The sequence below is a fragment of the Carcharhinus amblyrhynchos genome, chromosome 10 (assembly GCF_965287045.1).
Source record: "Carcharhinus amblyrhynchos chromosome 10, sCarAmb.v2.hapA, whole genome shotgun sequence".
Lineage (NCBI taxonomy): Eukaryota > Metazoa > Chordata > Chondrichthyes > Carcharhiniformes > Carcharhinidae > Carcharhinus > Carcharhinus amblyrhynchos.
The window spans coordinates 101853356-101874602 of NC_137333.1; the positions used below are offsets into that span (position 1 = coordinate 101853356).

The 21247-nt window shown below is 46.7% G+C and overlaps 1 protein-coding gene across 2 annotated transcripts in view; it reads right to left on the reverse strand.

Moving 5' to 3' along the window:
• The window catches only part of myo7aa (myosin VIIAa), a 120204-nt gene continuing 98957 nt past the window's right edge, over positions 1 to 21247 (reverse strand). For both annotated transcript variants that reach the window (XM_080197678.1, XM_080197676.1), the window contains 7 exons: positions 19653 to 19740; positions 18140 to 18246; positions 17181 to 17366; positions 15461 to 15577; positions 13911 to 13994; positions 9342 to 9461; positions 1 to 2422 (listed from right to left, as the gene is read on the reverse strand). In XM_080197678.1, the coding sequence (XP_080053804.1) occupies positions 2333 to 2422; positions 9342 to 9461; positions 13911 to 13994; positions 15461 to 15577; positions 17181 to 17366; positions 18140 to 18246; positions 19653 to 19740 (792 nt within the window). In that variant the 3' untranslated portion in view covers positions 1 to 2332. The remainder of the gene's footprint in view (positions 2423 to 9341; positions 9462 to 13910; positions 13995 to 15460; positions 15578 to 17180; positions 17367 to 18139; positions 18247 to 19652; positions 19741 to 21247) is intronic.

Consider the following 21247-nt stretch of genomic DNA (forward strand, 5'->3'; position numbering starts at 1 on the left):
CCCCACCCCCCGCCACTCAAACCCATTCACAGAGCAGACTGAGAACTACACAAATGCATTATTCTAAATGTTACAGTCAGAGCGACCACAAAAATGGCAGCCTGCCCCCAAAGATATAATCTCATTCCCAACTAAAATGACTCTCTACCTCCTGGCAAGGGACCACCAACAATAAATGGTTCTATATAAAGAATTAGGCACAGTGGCAGCTTCAGTAAGAGCAGAAACCGAGACCTGGGCATTTCGCAAAAGGATCTTGCCCCTTATTGGGAGCGATTGCTAAACTGCGGTCAATCCAGTAAATTCTCCATCAGAAATTTAATCCAGTTGGTAAAAGCTGCTCCAGCTGACATCATTTCAAAATAAACAGCACCCATTCACTCCAGATAAAAGCAGATTGATTACAACAAGTCACACATCGGCGTTTGAGGGCTATTGGAAGGGTTCACTCTGTGGTGGCCAGGCTCAGCAGCAAGGAGGGAACAGCCAGGTAAGAATTGGATAAGCTAACAAAAGTGGTCTTCCTGTAAACAGCGATGTCCTTGGGCACTGTAAGGCAGTCTACAGATTGAAGGCTCTGCCAGCATTGCCACTGAACATCAATCTCTCCGTCTCGGACCACAATCTCCATCAGAGTGCTCTCGCCCTGAAGTGCTGCGTTGTCAACGCTTTCTCTCAGGATCACAGGGAACGGGATGCAGCAAAGTAGCCTTTTGTCCCCACCGCCCTGTCAATGGGTCGGCTAGACACTGAAATGAAGAGGTTTGATTCGACTACATAAAGAGACAGTGCCTCCAAACTTACCGCTCACAACAGAAAATACAACCCAAAGATTTAAAATAACACCAGAAGCTAGGAGGGCCGGAAAGCATCTGGAGAGTGAGTGAGAGAGAGAGGGAAAGGGAGAGAGAGAGAAAGAGAGAGAAGAAAAAGAGAGAGTGAGAGAAAGTGTGAGAAAGAGAAAGAGAAAAAGAGAGAGAAAAAGAAAAAGAGAAGAGAGAGAAAAAAAGAAGAGAGAGAGAAAGAGACTTAAATGAGCATTCCCAGTGGTTGTTGGTGCCTGGTCTGGTAAAAGGACAAACTCATTGCAAGCTGTTAAACTAGAGCATTTTAGTTTTAGAATGGGTCTGGGAGGGTGGCAGAATGATTTGATTTGTTCAGTTTTAGGAAGCTGTGACTCCAACCATTATAAACGAGACACAGACATTTCCAAACGCGTACAACAAAAATGTTTCCCATTAAAATCCTGGTTGAATTTTAAGTGTTTCTCTTTGGGAGGGTGTCTAAGTGACGGATGGAATGGAGAAGGGGTTCTCAACATGTCAACTTCAAAAAAAAAGGGCCTCAGATGTCCAGAAAGATAACGTGACTAAAATGGTGGTGTGTTCTGGAAAGGTTTACAGAGTGAGAATTTACCATTAACCAAGGCAGAGATTAGTCTATGAATAATCCTCATGGTAATGAATCTGGGGAACAATTATAGAATTGAATATCTCGTGGCTTGTTTGGTCATCCTCCAAGTGTGGTAGAGTTGTCCAGTTTGGAAAAGGCACATTCATTTTCTCAACTCCAACGAGAAGAAGTGTTAGCATTGCTAATTAATCGTGTGTAGAAACAGTTGGGGTGGTCTATGAGTGTTCAGATAGCAGGACTACATCAGCAACCTGTAAAGCAGCACTTTGCAAACCTCACTCGCACAACCCCCTCATCAGTGTCACAGCCAGACTCATTCCAAACATAATTACTCTTCCTAATGCACCAAAAGAACATGTCGAGGACAGGGCAGGGCTGGGCTGTGGCCAGGTAAAATGTGGTTACATTACAACTGTTACGGTGCGAGAATTATTAGGTATGCTACAGTAACCTGGATCAGGCTATAACTGAATGTCTACTTGCTACATGGGCACACAGGCAGGTTAAAACCACCATGACTTGTTCATTAGAGCTCAAAAGGAGCAGAACTGAGCAGAAGAAGAAATATTTTAGGTGTGATCCATCAAGAGGGCAGCAGGAGGTCACAAGAAGCCTGCAGTAGGCCCAATTTTCTTGGGGATTTTGTTTTGGCTTGTTGTATTTGGTTTGAGGGGACTCAAAATGTTGAGAGTTACATACATACATACACACATGTGCATCACACACACACACCCACCCACTACAAATAATCGTCCTCACTCGAGGGGCAATCCGGGCTGCTGTCGGAAGAACTTTGCTGAGGGCTCCTTCTCATGCTCCAGACCTGTGTGGAGAATGTCCTTCTCCAGCTGCAAGGGTGTCCCACAGGCCTCAGAATCTGGATCACCTTGTAAGCCCAGATCCAGTAGTCGTAATAAGTTCACTTACTGGCTTTCATGTTCCGCTGCTTATTCATTGAGGTCAGCATCTGACTGATGTAAGAGGTCAGCAGGTCATCCATTTTATACCCCTGTTTTGAGAAAAACAAGAGTTTTTAAAAATCAAATTCAACAGAAAGGGACACCTCAAACTAATACTAACCAGCAGTGAAGGTGATAGAATATACAGGTCAAAAATCAGGCCATTTGGCCCATGCTGGTTATGATTTATTGGATTTGATTGATTACTGTCGCATACAGTGAAAAGCATTCTTTCTTGCACACTATACAGACAAAGCATACCATTTATAGAGAAGGAAAGGAGAAAGTGCAGGACGTACCGTCACAGTCATAGCCAGGGTGTAGAAAAAGATCAACTTAATACAGGGTAGATACATTCAAAAGTAGGGAAGAAGCTGTTCTTGAGCCAGTTGGTACGTGACCTCAAACTTTTCCAACAGAAGAAGGTGGAAGAGAGAATGTCCCAGAGAGCATGGGGTCCTTGATTATGCTGGCTGCTTTGCCGAGGTAGCAAGGAAGTGTAGACAGAGTCAATGGGTAGGAGATTAGTTTGCATGATAGACTGGGCTACATTCATGACCCTTTGTAGTTTCTTGTGGTCTTGGGCAGAGCAGGAGCCATATCAATGCTTCCTATGGTGCATCTACAAAATTTGGAGACAGGCTTAGCAGACATGCCGAATTTCCTTAGCCTCCTGAGAAAGTAGAGGCGTTGGTGGACTTTCTTAACTATAGCGTCAGCATGGAGGGACCGGGATAGGTTGTTGGTGATCTGAATACCTAGAAACTTGAAGCTGTCAATAGGAATATCCACCTACCCCTTTTTCATCTCAACTTATCACAATAAACCTCCATTCCTTCTTCCTTGTGTGTTTATCTGGCTTCCCCTTCAGAAACATGTGATTTCCCTCAACCAGACCCTGCAATAACAGGTTCCACATTCTCACCATTCTCTGGGTAAAAATATTTATCTTGAATTCCGCACTAGGTTTATTATTTCGTGACCATTTTGATCTCCCAACGAGCGGGAACATCTTCTCTACAGCTACCCCATTGAACACCTTCATTGGTTTTCTATCTGGTTGCTTGGTCAGTTTTCCACAGAAAAAAGCATAGCTTCAAGTATTTTCAGTTCCTTCCTCCCACAGTTCGAAAGACGTGCTGGTTAGGTGCACCGACCGTGCTAAATTTTCCCTCTGTGTACCTGAACAGGTGCCAGACTGTGGCGACTAAGGGATTTTTCACAGCAACTTCATTGCAGTGTTAATGTAAGCCTAATTGTGACACTAATAAATAAACTTTAGCTTAAAGCTTACGGTATCTACAGTAGTTAGCATTTCCAATGCACCAATTTCCTTCTGGCGGAACTAGATTTCAGGATTTAGAAATTGTGGGCACCAAGTTTCGCAATGTTTCTCTGCGTCTGCAAAAGTCAGTGGTCTCGGTTAACAAGTTCTCAAACAAACAAGTTTACAGTGGGACTGGAGTGGACTCTGTGAATCAGGACAGCTATTCAAATTACAGGTGCAAAAAAAAACTAAAACAGAAAGACCTGTTGAGATTTTTCAGCATTTTCTGTTTTTGTTTTAGATTCCAGCATCCACAGTATTTTGCTTTTATTCAAAAAGGGAGGGGTGGATTTAATCATTTGTGGAGGTGCAGTCAGCTCTGCTGATGCAAGCCTGATTAGCTCAAGCATTTCACACCCTCTTCCTTCCCCGCCGCCGCACCATAGCTTTTGTAATATTGAAAGCTAAGACGGAACAATTATAGAACTTAATTAGCCACACTTGGAATACTGTGTGCAATTCTGGTCACCCTATTATAGAAAGGATATTATTAAATTAGAAAAAGTGCAGAAAGGATTTACTAGGATGCTACCGGGACTTGATGGTTCGAGTATAAGGAGAGGCTGGATAGACTGGGGCTTTTTTCCTCTGGAGCGTAGGAGGCTAAGGGATGACCTTATAGAGGTCTATAAAATAATGAGGGGCATAGGTCACCTAGATAGTCAATACCTTTTCCCAAAGTTAGGGGAGTCTAAAACTAGAGGGCATAGGTTTAAGGGGCGAGGGAAGAGATACAAAAGTGTCCAGATGGGCGGAGAGTGTTTGGAACAAGCTGCCAGAGGTAGTAGTAGAGACGGGTACAATTTTGTCTTTTAAAAAGCGTTTAGATAGTTACTTGGATAAGATGGGTATAGAGGGATATGTGCCAAGTGCGGGCAATTGGGACGAGCTTAGGGGTTTAAAAAAAAGGGGCAGCATGGACAAGTTGGGCCAAAGGGCCTGTTTCCATCCTGTAAACCTCTATGACTCTAACTGCCTTTTGTTTTGAGATGATTCAATACTGATTCCTGACTCGATGTTCAATTAAAGAAAGGACAAAGAGTTTGTACATCTAAAGCTCAGAACTTTCCAAGGCACCTTTACAGGCAATGAGATATTTAATCGCTGTTGCGATGTAGGGAATAGGGCAGCCACTTTGTGCACAGCAAGCTCCCACAAACAGCAATGTGATAAGGACCAGATAACCTGTTTTCTTTTTTCATAGTGATGCAGGTTGAAAGGTAAATATTGGCCAGGGCATTGGGGAAAATGCCCCTAGTCTTAGCACAGAAGATAGGAGGAGGAGTAGGCCATTTGGCCCTTCGAGTCTGTTCCACCGTCCATTATGGTCATGATGGATCATCAAATTCAATATTCTGATCCCACCTCCACACCCCCCATATCATCAAATCGTATAGAAGACGACCATTTGGCCCATCAAGTCCGTACCGACCACAATCCCACTGAGGCCCTATTCCCTCATTTAATCTGCTAATCCCCCTGACATTAGGGGCAATTTAGCACGAACAACCAACCTAACCCACACATCTTTGGACTGTGGGAGGAAACCCACGCAGACACGGGGAGAATGCGCAGCCTCCGCACAGACAGTGACCCGAGCCGGGAATCGAACCCAGATCCCTGGCGCTGCGAGGCAGCGGTGCGAACCACTGTGCGACATTTAACATCTCTTGATTCCTTTAGCAATAAGAGTTATATCCGCTTTCTTCTTGAAATCACACAATGTTTTGGCCTCGGCTATTTGTTTCTTCTTTGAAGTCGTGCCGTGGGATCTTTTACATCCGACTGGATTCAATGTCTCGCCTGAGAAATGGCACCTCCCACACCGCAGCAGTCCCGCAGTACTGTCACATGAGTGTTAGTCTAGGCTTTGTTTCTAGAGTGGGACATGAGTCCACAACCCTCGATGCAACATCGTGAGCCACTGAGTAACTACTGAAATTAAAAAGGGGACTTTTAAAGGAAAAAGAAACTATGGGGTACAGCCCCACCTGCCACAGAAATCACTGGGGGACGGGGACAGATGGACAATTTGACAGACCATGTACATGTCCATTGACCTCAGGTGGGAGTGGTTGGAAAATTCCACCCTATATTGGCATAGAATCATAGAACCCTACAGTGCAGAAAGAGGCCCTTCAGCCCATCGAGTCTGCACTGAACACAATCCCACCCAGGCCCTACCCCCATATCCCTACATATTATACCCACTAATCCCTCTAACCTACACATTCCTGGGCACTAAGGGGCAATTTCTTAGCACGGCCAATCAACCTAACCCGCACATCTTTGGACTGTGGGAGGAAACCGGAGTACCCGGAGGGAACCCACGCAGACACGAGGAGAACGTACAAACTCCACACGGACAGTGGCCCGAGCCGGGAATCGAACCCAGGACCCTGGAGCTGTGAAGCAGCAGTGCTAACCGCTGTGCTACCATGCTGCCCATATCTATTCGGAGAAATAAATCTCCTTAATCGTGTGCAGAGTTCCTCGCCTGATTTAGCCTACATTATTCATTTGTATTTTGCTGTTGTCTCGAGGTCCCAGAGAGAGAGAGAAACTGAACCATAAAAAAGGCAGGCTTCCTATTCTCAAAGTTGCTGCTAAAATATTAAAGATTTGATTTATTATTGTCACATGTATTAACATACAGTGAAAAGTTCTGTTTCTTGCGTGCTACGCAGACAAAGCATACTGTTCGTAGAGAAGGAAAGGAGAGAGTGCAGAATGCAGTGTTACAGTCATAGCTAGGGTGAAGAGAAAGATCAACTTAGTGCGAGGTAGGTCCATTCAAAAGTCTGACAGCAGCAGGGAGCAAGTTGTTCTCAAGTCGGTTGTTACGTGACCTCAGACTTTTGAATCTTTTTTCCCCCGACGGAAGGAGGGAGAGTGTCCGGGGTGCGTGGAGTCCTTAATTATGCTGGCTGCTTTTCCGAGGCAGCAGGAAGTGTAGACGGTCAATGGGTGGGAGGCTGGAAAGATCTTTCCGCAGCATTGAAACATAAACAAACGTTTGCTGTGTGTGTGATTAAAATAAAAATAATCTTTAGCTCTGTGGTTGGCATCTCCAAGACCTGGTGAATCTCGGGGGCCCCCCCCGTGCAGGCGCTGGCTGGGATAGGGCCACACGTGCACGGTTTAGATGTTTTTACGTTGGTCTGGTTCGTGCGTGCGACCAACGGGACTGGGATCTGAAGACTAAAGGTCCCACCCACCCACACAAAAAGCAAAAAGTCAAAAGGAGGGCGCAAATTCCCTAGGAGAAAAGAGGTTAAAGAAGCAGGAGAGAGAGGACAGGGAGAGGTTAAAAACAAAGTTCCCAGTCAGGGATGAAGGCAGGCAAAGTAGGTGGTGTGTCTCAATGTGTTTTATCGAGGTGTGCAATGATGTACAAAACACTGGGAACCATCAATCCAGACTTGGGTGCAAAGGACACAATTTCAAACTCTGCAGATGATATAAAACTTAGGAGGGCAGAGATTGGCGGCACGGTGGCACAGTGGTTAGCACTGCTGCCTCATGGCACCAGGGACCCGGGTTCGATTCTCTGCTTGGGTCACTGTCTGAGCGGAGTCTGCACACATTCTCCCCATGTCTGTGTGGGTTTCCTCCGGGTGTTCCAGGTTCCTCCCACAGTCCAAAGATGTGCTGGTTAGGTTAATTGGCCATGCTAAATTGCCCCTTAGAGGGTCAAGGGAACTAGCTAGGGTAAATACATTTGGTTACAGGGATAGGGCCTGGGTGGGATTATGGTCGATTAAGCTCAATGGGCTGAATGGCCTCCTTTTGCACTGTAGGGATTCTATAATTCTATGACCTCAAAAAAGACATAGGCTGGTAGAATGAACAGACAAGTGGAGGCTGAAATTTAATGCAGGGAACAATTAAACATCATCTTCCTATTCCTGCAGCACAATGGTACAGTGGTTAGCACTGCTGCCTCGCAGTGTCAGGGACCTGGGTTCAATTCCAGCCTCGGGACTGTGTGGAGTTTGTATACTCTCCCTCGGGCCTGTGTGGGTTTCCCCTGGGTGCTCTGATTTCCTCCCACAGTCTGAAGATGTGTGGGTTAGTTGATTGGCCATGCTAAAATTGTCCCTTATTATCCCAAGATGTGTAGGTTAGGGGGATCAGCAGGGCAAATATGTGGGGTTAGAGAGATAGGAGCTAGGTGAGATTGTTGTTGGTGCAGGTTTGATGGGCTGAATGGCCTCCTTCTGCACTGTAGGGATTCTATGAGTCTAAAAATGATAAAAAATATTTACATTCATGGCTTAGTGAACAGACACTTTGTTATTGACATACTTTAGCACTGCTACATTGCACTTGAGCCTCTTCATTAGGTTAGGAATCAGAAGTGGACACATTGCTTCACAATGTGCACCTGCAGATGACCAGTAACACCTCCTTGTATAAACCTCCTGGTCCAATCAGGCCTTCTTGTCTTGATGGGTTGTCACCTTTTGCCGAGGCTGAATCCCAGGGCATCACAAGAGCTCAACAAGCTCTCGGGTTCCAGCGGTTGTGTGGTTTGCTGTAAGGATACTTTTCAAATGAAAGCCTTTATAATCCAAATCCAGAGACCAGGGAAACTGGAGGAACTGCAGTCGAGAACTTGCAATATTGGTTTACATTTCAGTAATAACACGATGGGCCTTTGACTCAACTCTCCAACTGGATGGAACATCAACCTAGCACCTCACTGACCCAACCTTTTGCTAATTATCTTCACAAACCAACAACTTGCATTTGCATAGCACCTTTGGATATTGTTAGGATTTTTCACAGGAACAGTTATCAAACAAAATCTGAGACCAGATTATATAAGGAGAGAGTTTTAAAAAGAGCAGAGGGAGAAAACAAAGGAGAGATGGTGGGAGGTGTTGAGATTCAGGAAGGAGATTCCAAAGTTTAGTTTGGACACAGCAGAAGGAGCCATCACCAATGATCTGAGGCAGACAGACCAGGGAACACAAGAGACCAGAGTTAGAGGACAACAAAAACAGAAAACGCTGGAAAATCTCAGCAGGTGGCACTGCTGCCTCACAGTGCCAGGGACCCTAGTCCAATTCCCAGCTTGGGTCAGTGTCAGTGTGGAATTTGCACATTCTCCCCATGTCTGCATGGGTTTCCTCCCACAGTCCAAAAGATGTGCGGGTTAGGTTGACTGGCCATGTTACATTGCCCCTTAGGCGTCAGGGGAACCAGCCAGAGTAAACGTAAGGGGATAGGGCCTGGGAGGGATTGTGGTGGGTACAAACTCAATGGGCCTAAAAGCCTCCTTCTGTATTGTAGGGATCCTATGATTGTGTGAGTTCTGATAGCATCGGTGGGGACGGAATGGAACCTACATTGAGAGTCTAGATGACCCTTCGTCAGAGCTAAGAGCAAAGAAAATCAGGAGAGATTTATGCTAAGAATCAGAGGAGAATCACAGAGACATGTGCAGTACATTGGAGAAAACTAGATGTGGATTGGAACGCGAATACAAGGATGAGAATTTTAAAATGGAGGTATTGTCAGATTGGGAGCCAGTATAGATCACTGAGTGGTCACTGCAGTGATGGGCGAGGGGGGTTTATTGTGAACTAGGGTACAGACAGCAGGTTTGCGGTTCAGTTTCCACAGGTTAAGCTTACCAGAGAGGTTTCACACAGGAGCTTGCTCCCTCTCACCAGGTTACCGATTGTAATATGGAAGTATGTGTTGCCACTGCTCCAGTTAGAAATCTTGGTGAACGGGTGGGTGGTAAGAATATCCTTGAAAAGAGAAGGAGAGGGAGGGTGTTTACACTTTGTGTAATAATGGCAAAAGGGAGATAGACCATTCTAAATCCACTCTTTCCCCCCCTCAGGAACAATCAAACTGTACGTTATCTACAGGGTACATTGTAACAACCCAAAAGGTCAGTTTATCAGTGCCGCCCCATCCTATGACCTTGATCACTGAGAAGGTTAAAGAGCAACAAAGCTGTGTGAATATCAACTCTGAGCTTCATCTTCCTGACATGGGGTACGTGGCTGTTCCTTCCCAGCACTGAGTATCATGGGTGGCACGGGTTGCACAGTGGTTAGCACCGCAGCCTCACAGCGCCAGGGACCCGGGTTCGATTCCCGGCTTGGGTCACTGTCTGTGTGGCATTTGCACATTCTCCCCATATCTGCATGGGTTTCCTCTGGGTACTCCAGTTTCTTTCCACAGTCCAAAGGTTAGGTGGATTGGCCATGCTAAACTGCTCCCACATGTCCAAAGATGTGCAAATTAGGGGGACTGGCCGTGCTAAATTGCCACTTGCTGTCCAAAGATGCGTAGGTTAGGTGGATTGGCCATCTAAATTGCCCTCAAAATGTCCAAAGATGTGCGGGTTAGGGGGATTAGTGGGGTAAATGCATGGGGTGGGATGCAGGGGGCGTGGGCTTGGGCAAGACGCTCTTTCAGAGCAGTTTCAATGGGCTGAATGGCCTCTTCCTACACTGTAGGCTGTGAGCGATTTTCTATATCCTACTCATGTTCATCGAGCTTTCCTGTAAATGCATCAATGATATTAACTTTAACCACTCCCTGTGGTATCATGTTTGATCTTTTCCTGATTGTCTTATTGGGTTTATTGGTGATTTTACATTTACATTTACACTCTGTTTTGCTTTCACTCTGCAAGTGGAAAAATCTTCTTTGTCCAAACTATAAAACTATTTTCATGAAAAGCCACCCATCAACATTTTGGTTAAGAACATGCTAGAATGTTCTGAACTGTTCATGAGGAAGGTGTGCACGGCATTCCCTGGCCTCCCCGCAGCGATTTCCTCAGTGGTTGGAGGAGTGGGTGGAATATTTTGGCCTCACTGCTGTCAATGAGATTTCCCATCGAGTCCGTCCCAGACCACTAAAAATCCCACACCAGGGAGGGCGCTGTCGGCAAGACCACAAGTCTCCACTGGCATGAAGGGTTTGAAGATCGTGTCCTATATGACTAGTCTCCATAGGGCAACTCGGTGGCACAGTGGTTAGCACTGCTGCCTCACAGCTCCAGGGTCCCGGGTTCAATTCCCAGCTTGGGTCACTGCCTGTGTGGAGTCTGCACATTCTCCCTTTCTCTGTGTAAGTTTCCTCCGGGTACTCCGGTTTCATCCCACAGTCCAAGGATGTGCGGGTTAGGTGTATTGGCCTTGCTAAATTGCCACTTAGTGTCAGGGGGACTATCTAGGGTAAATGCATGGGGTTATAAGGATAGGGCCTAGATGGGATTGTGGTTAGTGCAGACTTGATGGGCCGAATGGCTTCCTGTAGGGATTCTATGATTCTAATTATATCAGCAGCTCGAGGCTCTGCTGGAGTTCATAAAAATTGAAGTTATGACCAGGATTGTAAAAAAAGAATGGATTTTTCAGGCTCTAGAAATTGGTAATTAATGCACATGATGCACTTTGAGTTTCTTTAAATTTCTAGGTATAATTTTAGGCTTGACGTTACTGTACTTCTATTGTACAACAACATTCTTCATCTTTGCCTGTTGCTTTGAAAGTTGAATTGGTGAGTTACTGATCTGTACGGAGACTTTACAGAACAACTTCCCTCATCAAACCACTAGGTGGCAGAGTGGTCATAGAAATCATAGAATCTCTACAATGCAGAAGGAGGCCATTCAGCCCATCGAGTCTGCATCAACCACAATCCCACCCAGGTCGCATTCCTGTAACTCCACATATTTATTCTGCTAATCCCTCTAACCTACACATCCTGGGACACCAAGGATCAATTTAGCACGGTCAATGCACCTAACCTGCACATCTTTGGACTGTGGGAGGAAACCGGAGAACCCCCGGAGGAAACCCATGCAGACACAGGGAGAACGTGCAAACTCCACACAGACAGTGACCCGAGCCAGGAATTGAACCCAGGGGTCGGTGCTGGGGCCTCAGCTATTTACCATTTATATAGATGATCTGGAGGAGGGAACCGAGTGCAGGGTGTCGAAATTTGCTGATGACACCAAGATTGGGGGAAAGGCAAATTGTGCGGAGGGTGTGGAGAGTCTGCAGAAGGATCTAGATAGGCTGGGCAAATGGGCCAGGAAATGGCAAATGGAATTTAATGTTGGCAAGTGTGAGGTGGTCCACTTTGGTAGGAAGAATGGTAGGAAGGACTATTACTTACGTGGCGAAAAACTGCAGCAGGCGACGGTGCAGAGGGACCTCGGGGTCCTTGTGCATGAGTCGCAAAAACCCAGCTTGCAGGTGCAGCAGGTGGTCAGGAAGGCAAATGGGATGCTGGCCTTCATAGCGAGGGGGATTGAATATAAAAGTAGGGAGGTCTTGCTGCAGCTGTATAGGGCATTGGTGAGGCCGCAGCTGGAGTACTGTGTGCAGTTTTGGGCGCCGCACCTGCGCAAGGATATTTTGGCCCTGGAGGGAGTGCAGAGGAGGTTTACTAGGCTGATACCGGAGTTGAGGGGATTGAGCTATGAGGAGAGGCTGAATAAACTAGGCTTGTACTCGTTAGAGTTTAGAAGAATGAGGGGAGATCTCATTGAGACGTATAAGATGATGAATGGGATGGATAGGATAGAGGTGGAGAGACTCTTCCCGCTCAAAAAAGACAGTAGGACTAGGGGGCACAGCCTCAAGATAAAGGGGAGGCGGTTTAGAACGGAGTTGAGGAGGAACTTCTTCACTCAAAGGGTGGTGAATCTCTGGAATTCTCTGCCCGTTGAAGTGGTGGAGGCTGCCTCGCTAAATATTTTTAAGAAGCGGGTTGATGGGTTCTTGATAAGAGAGGGGATTAAGGGTTATGGGGAGAGGGCGGGAAAGTGGAACTGAGCCACAATAGATCAGCCATGATCTTATTGAATGGCGGGGCAGGCTCGAAGGGCTAGATGGCCTACTCCTGCTCCTATTTCTTATGTTCTTATGTTCTTATGTCCCTGGTTCTGTGAGGCAGCAGTGCTAACCACTGTGCCACCCCGTCACTGCACAAGTAATCGTAAGGCCGAGGGTAATGCTCTGGGACATAGCTTCAAATCTCGCCACAACCAACTGGTGGGATTAATTACATTAATAAATCTGGAATTAAAAGCCAGCAATGATCATGGAAACTTGAAAACCCCATGCTCGCCCATAGGGTGAGTCCCCGGGCTGAATGGCCTCGTGAGACACTCGCTCAGGGACAGGTAACAATACTCACATCCCATTAAAATAAACTAGCCCATTGCATTTGGGGTGTGCAGACACCTGGTGATGTCCTGGCTGGGGGAGATCGATGAGCAGGTGGGTTGGTCTCTGAGGGTAGGATAGAGCAGGGTAGCTGATGGAGGTTTAACCGAGCAGTCAACTGATGCAATTTCTCAAAACCATCTTGGCCTTTTGGCTCAGGTCGAGCGTCAGATCGGCACCTCCGCCAGGTGCTCCAGTTTCCTCCCAAAGATGTGCTGGTTATGTTGACTGGCCATGCTTAATTGCCACTTCGTGTCAGGGGACTAGCAGGGTAAATATGTGGGGTAAAGGTGATGGAGTCTGGGTGAGAATGCTATCAGTGCAGGCTCGATGGCCCGAATGGCCTCCTTCTGCACTGTAGGGAGTCCATGATTCAAAATGAGACCCCATGCCTCAGCTGGATCTTGTTTGTTGCTCTTATGGGAACTGTGAATTGGATTTAATTCACTCTTTTTAATTCTACTGGAATGAAAAATTTGAAAAAAGCTACACTAAGAGAGAATACAGCAATTGCTATTGTATTCGGCAGTTTTTATCCATTCCTGGGATGTTGGTGTCGCTGGCCGGCTAGAATTTATTGCCCATCCCTAATTGCCCTGTTCAAAAGGGCAGTTGAGAGTCAACCACATTGGTGTGGCCCTGGAGTCACATGTAAGCCAGACTGGGTAAGGATGGCAGATTTCCTTCCCTAAAAGGAGATTAGTGAACCAGATGGGATTTTCCGACAATTGGTTTCATGGCCATCAGTAGATTCTTAATTCCAGATTTTCTTTTTTATGGAATTCAAATTCCCCCATCTGCCGTGGCGGGATTTGAACCCGGAGTCCCCAGAACATTAGCTAAGGTTTCTGGATTAATAGTCTACGATAATACCACTAGCCATCGCCTCCCTTGGACTGTTCTGCGCAAGTGTTACACAACTCCAACCACCAGCCCAGTCCTCAGGTATGAGGGGAGGATGGAGACGGGGGGAGGAGGAGAAAAAAAGACAAGAGTTACCTTTGTCTTTGGATCGATCAGACTCACTCCGTGTTTGTTGATGACGATTAGGAGGATCTCTGGATAATTTGGCTCCGTAGTTTGCTGAGAAAAGAGGGAAATACAGCAGCAGTCAGAAAGTCTGGGGGGGGCTGGGGGGGCAGGGTGTGCAAGAAAATACAGTCCTGAGACGCGCATCCAGGATATCTCAATGTGCATCAGCAACTGAAGTTTTGTTATTTAGCCTTTCTCAAGGCCGCCTCTCAGCTCTTCCAGTGATGGATGGGAGTTGGGGAGGGGGGGAGGGGAGGAGAGGGTGGGATGGGTGTTGGGAAAGGGGGCACAGACCTCAACTCAGTTCCCCTTTCGGCAATCTCTTGATTTCAGAAAGTGGGAAGCGGCCGATCGGAGACCAGGCACTTTATGAGGGAAGAACGCAAGGGGAGGATAAAAACAAACAAAAAAAAAGGTGATTAATGCACTTTATGGGCCGAATTTTCCATTATTTTCAGAAGTGCTGGCTCAGATGGGAAAAGGGGTGCGTGGATCACTGGAATCTCCCTCTTCCACCACCACCCCCCACTGTGCTTTCCAGCTGGAGGCTGTTCCTACACCTACACAGGTGCCGGAAACTTCTGCCTTCCAGAGATAAGGTACAATTTTTAAATAATGCCCAAATCTAAGAAATAAGATGATCCAGGATTCCCCACCCCCCTCTTGCCATGGACACAGGGAACCCCCTCCCCCTACAGTCACGGGGAACCCTCTACCTCCATGGACCTTCCTAGATGAAGTTCCCTCCATCATTGCCCCCTGGCAGTGCCAGGCATGTTCCTCCCTCTCCCCCACCCCATCCTGGGGATTGTACTTGCCTGCGTGCCTGGTTCACATCGCTCCAGGTCTATTCTAAACTGGAAATCTGAATGCGGAAAGATTGATACAGTGGAGGAACCCACTAATGATATGGAAATATACTTAAATATGGTTCCTGACCTTCCTGGGTGCAAGTCACATTACATCTGTGGTGGGGTGGAGTAGAGTAGAGAACAAGGAAAATTGCATTGCAAGATCTTGATGGTGAGAATCTCCCTTATGGCTTCTTGTGAGATTTTGCACCCACTTTGCCATTTGCCCCCGTGGCAAACACAGGCGCGGTTTATAATTTTCTCTGCTTGAAAGGGACAGTGTGACTTTCAAAAAAACATTCCTCCATTTAGAGTTATAGAGGTTTTACAGCACGGGGAACAGGCCCTTCGGCCCAACTTGTCAATGCCGCCCTTTTGTTTTGAACCAGTTAAGTTTTTAATGGAGAGCAAAGATGAGAGAATGCTGCTGTGAACCACATTTGGCACGATGGACAAGCCTGAGTGAAGGCCCAATGGAGCAAATCCATTCAGATCACCAGGAGATAAATAACCTGGAGTGTGAATACACCAGGTGAATGCTGGGAGAGTTCGCCAGCGCAAGTTAGTTGCAAAATCTTTTCTTCTTTATGTGGTCAGATTTCGCAAGTGCCAACCTTTCCAGGAATGAGATAGAAATACGGAAAAAGAGAGAGAAATGTTTCTCACCTTGACCTCAAAAAAGGCTGATCCGAATGTCGGCCATTTGTAGATAATCTTCAGAAAGGATAACTTCGCTTCTTCCCTCGATTTTCCTGCCTGCTTGTTGTAAAAAGCCACAATGGACTTTTTTTTTTAAAAGAAGCAAGGGACAAAATTGGAAACATTACACTCAGATTTTCAAAGGAACAGCAGGATAAAATATTACACAACAGTCATAGAATCCCTACAGTGCAGGAGGAGGCCATTTGGCCCATTGAGTCTGCACCAACCATGATCCCACCCAGGCCCTATCCCTGCAGCTCCATATATTTACACTGCGGTAATTTATCATGGCCAATCCACCTAACCTTCACATCTGTGGACTGGGGTAAACACAGTAAGAAGTCTCACAACACCAGGTTAAAGTCCAACAGGTTTATGTGGTAGCAAAAGCCACTAGCTTTCAGGGCTCTGCCCCTTCGTCAGGTGAGTAGGGGCACAACCCCAAAAGCTAGTGGCGTTTGCTACCAAATAAACTTGTTGGACTTTAATCTGGTGTTGTGAGACTTCTTACTGTGTTTACCCCAGTCCAACGCCGGCATCGCCACATCATGACTATTGTGGGAGGAAACAAGAACACCTGGAGGAAACCCACATAGACATGGGGAGAACGTGCAAATCCCACACAGACAGTGACCCGAGCTGGGAATCGAACCCAGGTCCCTGGTGCTGTGAGACAGCGATGCTAACCACTGCGCCATCCATGTTGTTTTAGAAGGGAGATCTTTTGGCCTGTTTGATCCAGCATGTCTCACATCTATCCGATAACGCTCTCCACCATACCCAGGCCGACTGCCTTGACTAAACTCAAGTCCTTGACTTAACATTTATCTTAAAGGCAGTGACTGTTGACCAATACTCGATCCAGTCCTAAATGCAAGTTCAAGTCAGAGACACAGGACCAAAACAAACAACTTTCTGACTAGCAACTCTTGTTCAAATTCAAGGCTTTGTGGGTTCAAGTCCAACTCCGGGGGTTGGAGCAGAAAATCTGGCCTAGTCTTCCTGATGGAGTACTGAAGGAGTGCTGCACTGCCCGAGTCAAATCTGTAACGTTCTTATGAAAATATTATTGCCTCATTAATATTTTAACAGCAAGTTAATCCTTCTGCACTGTGGTGATTCTATAATTCTTCTAAATTTCAATGAGTAGAGTCCCAACTTATTTAACCTTTCCTCATAAGACAATCCCTCCATACCAGGAACCAGGGGACATAGCTTTAAATTGAGGGGTGGTAATTATAGGATGGATGTCAGAGGTAAGTTCCTTACTCAGAGATTAGTAAGGGAGTGGAATGCCCTGCCTGCAGCAGTTGTGGACTCGCCAACTTTAAGGGCGTTCAAATGGTCAGTGGATAGGCATATGGATAACATTGGAATAGTTTAGGTTAGAGGGTCATTAGATTGGTTCCACTGGTCGGAGCAACATCGAGGGCCAAAGGGCCTGTACTGTGCTGTTCTATCTCACTGAACCTTCTCTTAAGTGCCAATGAAATAATATCTTTCTGTAAATAAGGGGACCACAACTGCTCACGGTCGTCCAGATGTGACTTGGACACATCCTCCAAAGTCACCCAGCACCACCACTCAAACAGGACGGGGCCACCTTCACCGGGCACCTGCGCAGCGAGTGACTCCCATTATTCTCAACAGGGGAATTTCACTTTTCCCCCCAAATATGTCCTACCCGCTTCCAGTCGTCGGGTGAGATGTGTCGGATTAAGTCGTGCGGCACCAGCTCCTTCAGCATCTTGGGAATGTTCGGGAACTGGGACTTATCGTCTTCGAACTTCACCCTGTAAATGAGGGCGGCCAATTGCAGCACCTCGTCACGGGAACACTTGTGGTAACCGCGCAGGTATTTTGGCAGCTCCTGTAACAAGAGAAACACAAATCTCAGACTGCGGGGACCTTTCGGAAGTAATAACGCAGCAGTGGTGGGCTTTCTTCACTCGTTCCTGTAATAAAATGAAGCGATTCAAAGGAACAAAAGCTTGATTGCTTACAAATAAACAGTCGACACAAAAATTCAGACCGAGTTAATGATGCAACTGAACAATTCTCCTCCCAGACTCCAACTGCTGTACCTTCTCGACCCCTCCCGACTGGCTCAGCTTCCAGTTATCACAGAGAGTTGGGTGGCACTGCTGCCTCACAGCACCAGACACCCAGGTTTAATTCCCTGCTTGGGTCACTATCTGTGCGGAGCTTGCACTCTCTCTCCGTGCCTCTGTGGGTTTGCTCCTGTTTCCTCCCAGAGTCTGAAAGATGTGTTGGTTAGGTGCACTGGCCGTGCTAAATTCTCCCTGAGGTGTACCCGAACAGGCGCTGGAGTGTGGCAACTAGGGGATTTTCACTGTGCCTTCATTGCAGTGTTAACGTAAGCTGACTTGTGACACTAATAAATAAGTAAGTTTCTTTTACACAGATGGCGGTAAGTGTCTGGAATGCGATGCCAAAGAAGGGAGCAGATACAATAGCAACGTTTAAAAGAGGTATCTTGTCAGATACCTCTGAGGGATATAGACCACATAGAGGCAAAAGGCTTTTACTTTAGAAAGACGTCATGTGTTGGTGTAGGCTCGATGGGCCGAAGGGCCTGTGCCTGAGCTGCACTGTTCTTTGTTCTTAATGAGACCGCTGTACCTGATAATAATGAAAAATGGAGTCTGCCATCTGGTCCTTTCCAGGAGCCGTGTGTGTCCAAAGTTTCTTCATAAAAAAGACCTGGTAGGTTAGAGAAGGCACTACACCTAGAAAAACAAGTTCAAAAACAGACAGCTCGTTAGCTTCCAAGGTATCTTACAAACTGACGGAGCCAACAACTCAAAAACAAACCTTGGATTGTGAAAAGAGCTCTGATTGATGATGAAGCTACTTTAGCAGAAATGGTAACGGTGAGGGAAAGTCCCAGGAGACCATAGGCTGCAGATAGGACTTCATATTAGAATCAAACTTATGTACCATTCCAGTGGAAACCAGGCCCCTGGGCACTTGGCACACATCTCTCTCTTCATACAGGAAGAGATTTCAATTCAATGGTGGCAGCCTCTGAGTCAGGAAGGTTCAAAACCCACGCTGGAGACTTCCAGCACCTGATCTCAGCGGCGACGAGGAGAGGTTGGAGAAACTTGGTTTGTTCTCACTGGAACGACGGAGGTCGAGGGGCGACCTGATAGAAATCTACAAGATTATCTGGGCGCGTGGACAGAGTGGGTAGTCAGAAGCTTTTTCCCAGGGTGGAAGAGTCAATAACTAGGGGGCACAGGTTTAAGGTGCGAGGTTTAAAGGAGATGTACGAGGCAAGGTTTTTACACAGAGGGTGGTGGGTGCCTGGAACTTGTTGTCGGGGGAGGTAGTGGAAGCGGATATACATTCGTGACTTTTAAGGGGCGTCTTGACAAATACATGAACAGGATGGGAATAGAGGGATATGGTCCCCGGAAGGGTAGAGGGGTTGTGGTTCAGATGGGTATGGTCAGTGTTGGCTTGGAAGGCCAAAAGGTCTGATCCTGTGCTGTAATTTTCTTTGTTCTTTTGAGACTGCGGTGCAGTACAGAGGGAGTGCCACACTGCTGTAGGTGCTGCCTTTTAGAACATGGTCTCATTTGCCCTCCAGTAAGTTTTCCACTGAACGCACTATTTTGAAGATGAGATCATAAACTCTTCCTCAACCAATGATCTGGCCATTATCACATTCCCTGTTTCTGGAACTTTCCTGGGCAAGAATGACCTACATCACAACAGTGGCTGTACCTCCAAAAGGTAAAGCAGTGTGGGAGGGGTTCTGTGCAAATTCAAGCTCTTTTTCCGGGGTGTTTGCTGTGTGGTTCAGCTTGGAAAGTCCATTCGCCACCCCCACCGTGAAGCCTCATCTACAAATTGGGGGAAATCACTGGGAATCACCACCTCTGGATGACTTTCCAACTGTCGACCTCAACAGCCAGATAACTGAGGAGACTAACGTTCCCAGTAAGCCAGGAAACCACCTCCACATTCTCCCATCTCCCCGCACGTCACACCCCCCCTCACCGAGCACCAAGGGAGAAACAGCCATCAAAACGCTACACAGGAATGTCACAAAGAAAACTCATCCAGCCAGGAGAGGTTTGCCCGGCTAAAGCAAGCTTAAATAAACAAATTTTGCTAAGCTCTTTACCGTCTTTCACTGGCCGAGCTTTCTTGATCCAGTCTGTGAGGTGGCGCACAAAGTCAAAGAAGAAATCTCCTTCTGGAACACTGATAACCTGAGAACCAACAAGGTCAGCGTTAATGGCCAATCCCTCAGGAGGGAGCCTGAATCCAGGCCCCAACACCGCCAGAATCAACAAAATCTGGGTCACCCAGCAAAGGCGATTGGAGCCGTAGCCCAAGCTGAGATTGTGGCGATGGGGGTGGGTTCAAGATGGTCAATAACATAAGAGCAAGGTGCCACCATTTTTAGGTTCAAAGTGCTCTAGAACCATAGAATCTCTACTCTGCAGAAAGAGGCCATTGGGTCTGCATTGACTCTCTGAAAGAGCAAGCCACCTAGGCACTCCCCTCCAAATGAGAAAATGCTGGAAAATCTCAGCAGGTCTGGCAGCATCTGTAAGGAGAGAAAAGAGCTAACATTTCGAGTCCAGATGACCCTTTGTCAAAGCTCAAAACTCTCCGAACCCCACACATTTACCGTGGCCAATCCCCCTAACCTACACATCTTGGGACACAGCGGGTGGAATTTTTCAGCCACGCTCGCCCCGAAACCAGAAAACCCTGCCCGAGATCAACGGACCTTTCCGTGGTCTGCCCCTCCACAATTCCCGTGATGTGCGGAACAGGAAAATCTGCCCCTAAGGAGAAATTTAGCATGGCCATCCACCCAACCTATATATCTTTGGACACTAAGGGGCACTATGAGTGTGTTGGAGGCAACTGGTGTAGACACATAGGGCTGAATGGCCTCATTGTGCACTGTAACAATTCTGTGATTCCCCTCTAGCTTATTATAATCTGCACCAAGGCTGCTGCAGAGAAAAATCGCAAATTTGTTGCCCCCAGAATTTTTTTGCCTATGAGGAGGGGCAAGGCCTGTCAGGAGAAAGATTAGGAAACACAACTTCACACAATAAAATGGTAGATCAACAAGTGTTTCTGAAGGCCCTGAGGGTGACGTAACTGGGATTTGCAGAGAGAAGTGGATACTCATGTCATCCTCAGCAGGATCAACTGTACCTACAGGCGATGGCCCAGTGGTATTATCACTGGACTATTAATCCAGAAACTCAGCTGATGTTCTGGGGACCCAGGTTCAAATCCCACCATGGCAAATGGTGTAATTTGAATTCAGTAAAAAATATTTGGAATTAAGAATTTACTGATAACCATGAAATCATTGTCAAAAAAAAACCCCACCTGGTTCACTCATGTTCTTTAGGGAAGGAAATCTGCCATCCTTATCCGGTCTGGCCTACATGTGACTCCAGAGCCATAACAACGAGGTTGACTCTGAACTGCCCTCCGAAATGGCTGAATGAGACACTCAGTTGCATCAATCACAAGGAGGTAACTCACTACCACGTTCTCGAGGGCACCTAGGGATGGGTAATAAATACTGCCCATTCAGCGATACCCATGTCCCACAAAGGCATAATATAAAAAAAAACAGCAGAGTGTCAAGGCCCTGCAATACTTTTACGGATATTTGCAGCCCCATCTGAACATTGTCTTGCCCTCACAGAAAGCTGGCTATCAGCTATGGCTTGGGTATTGCAA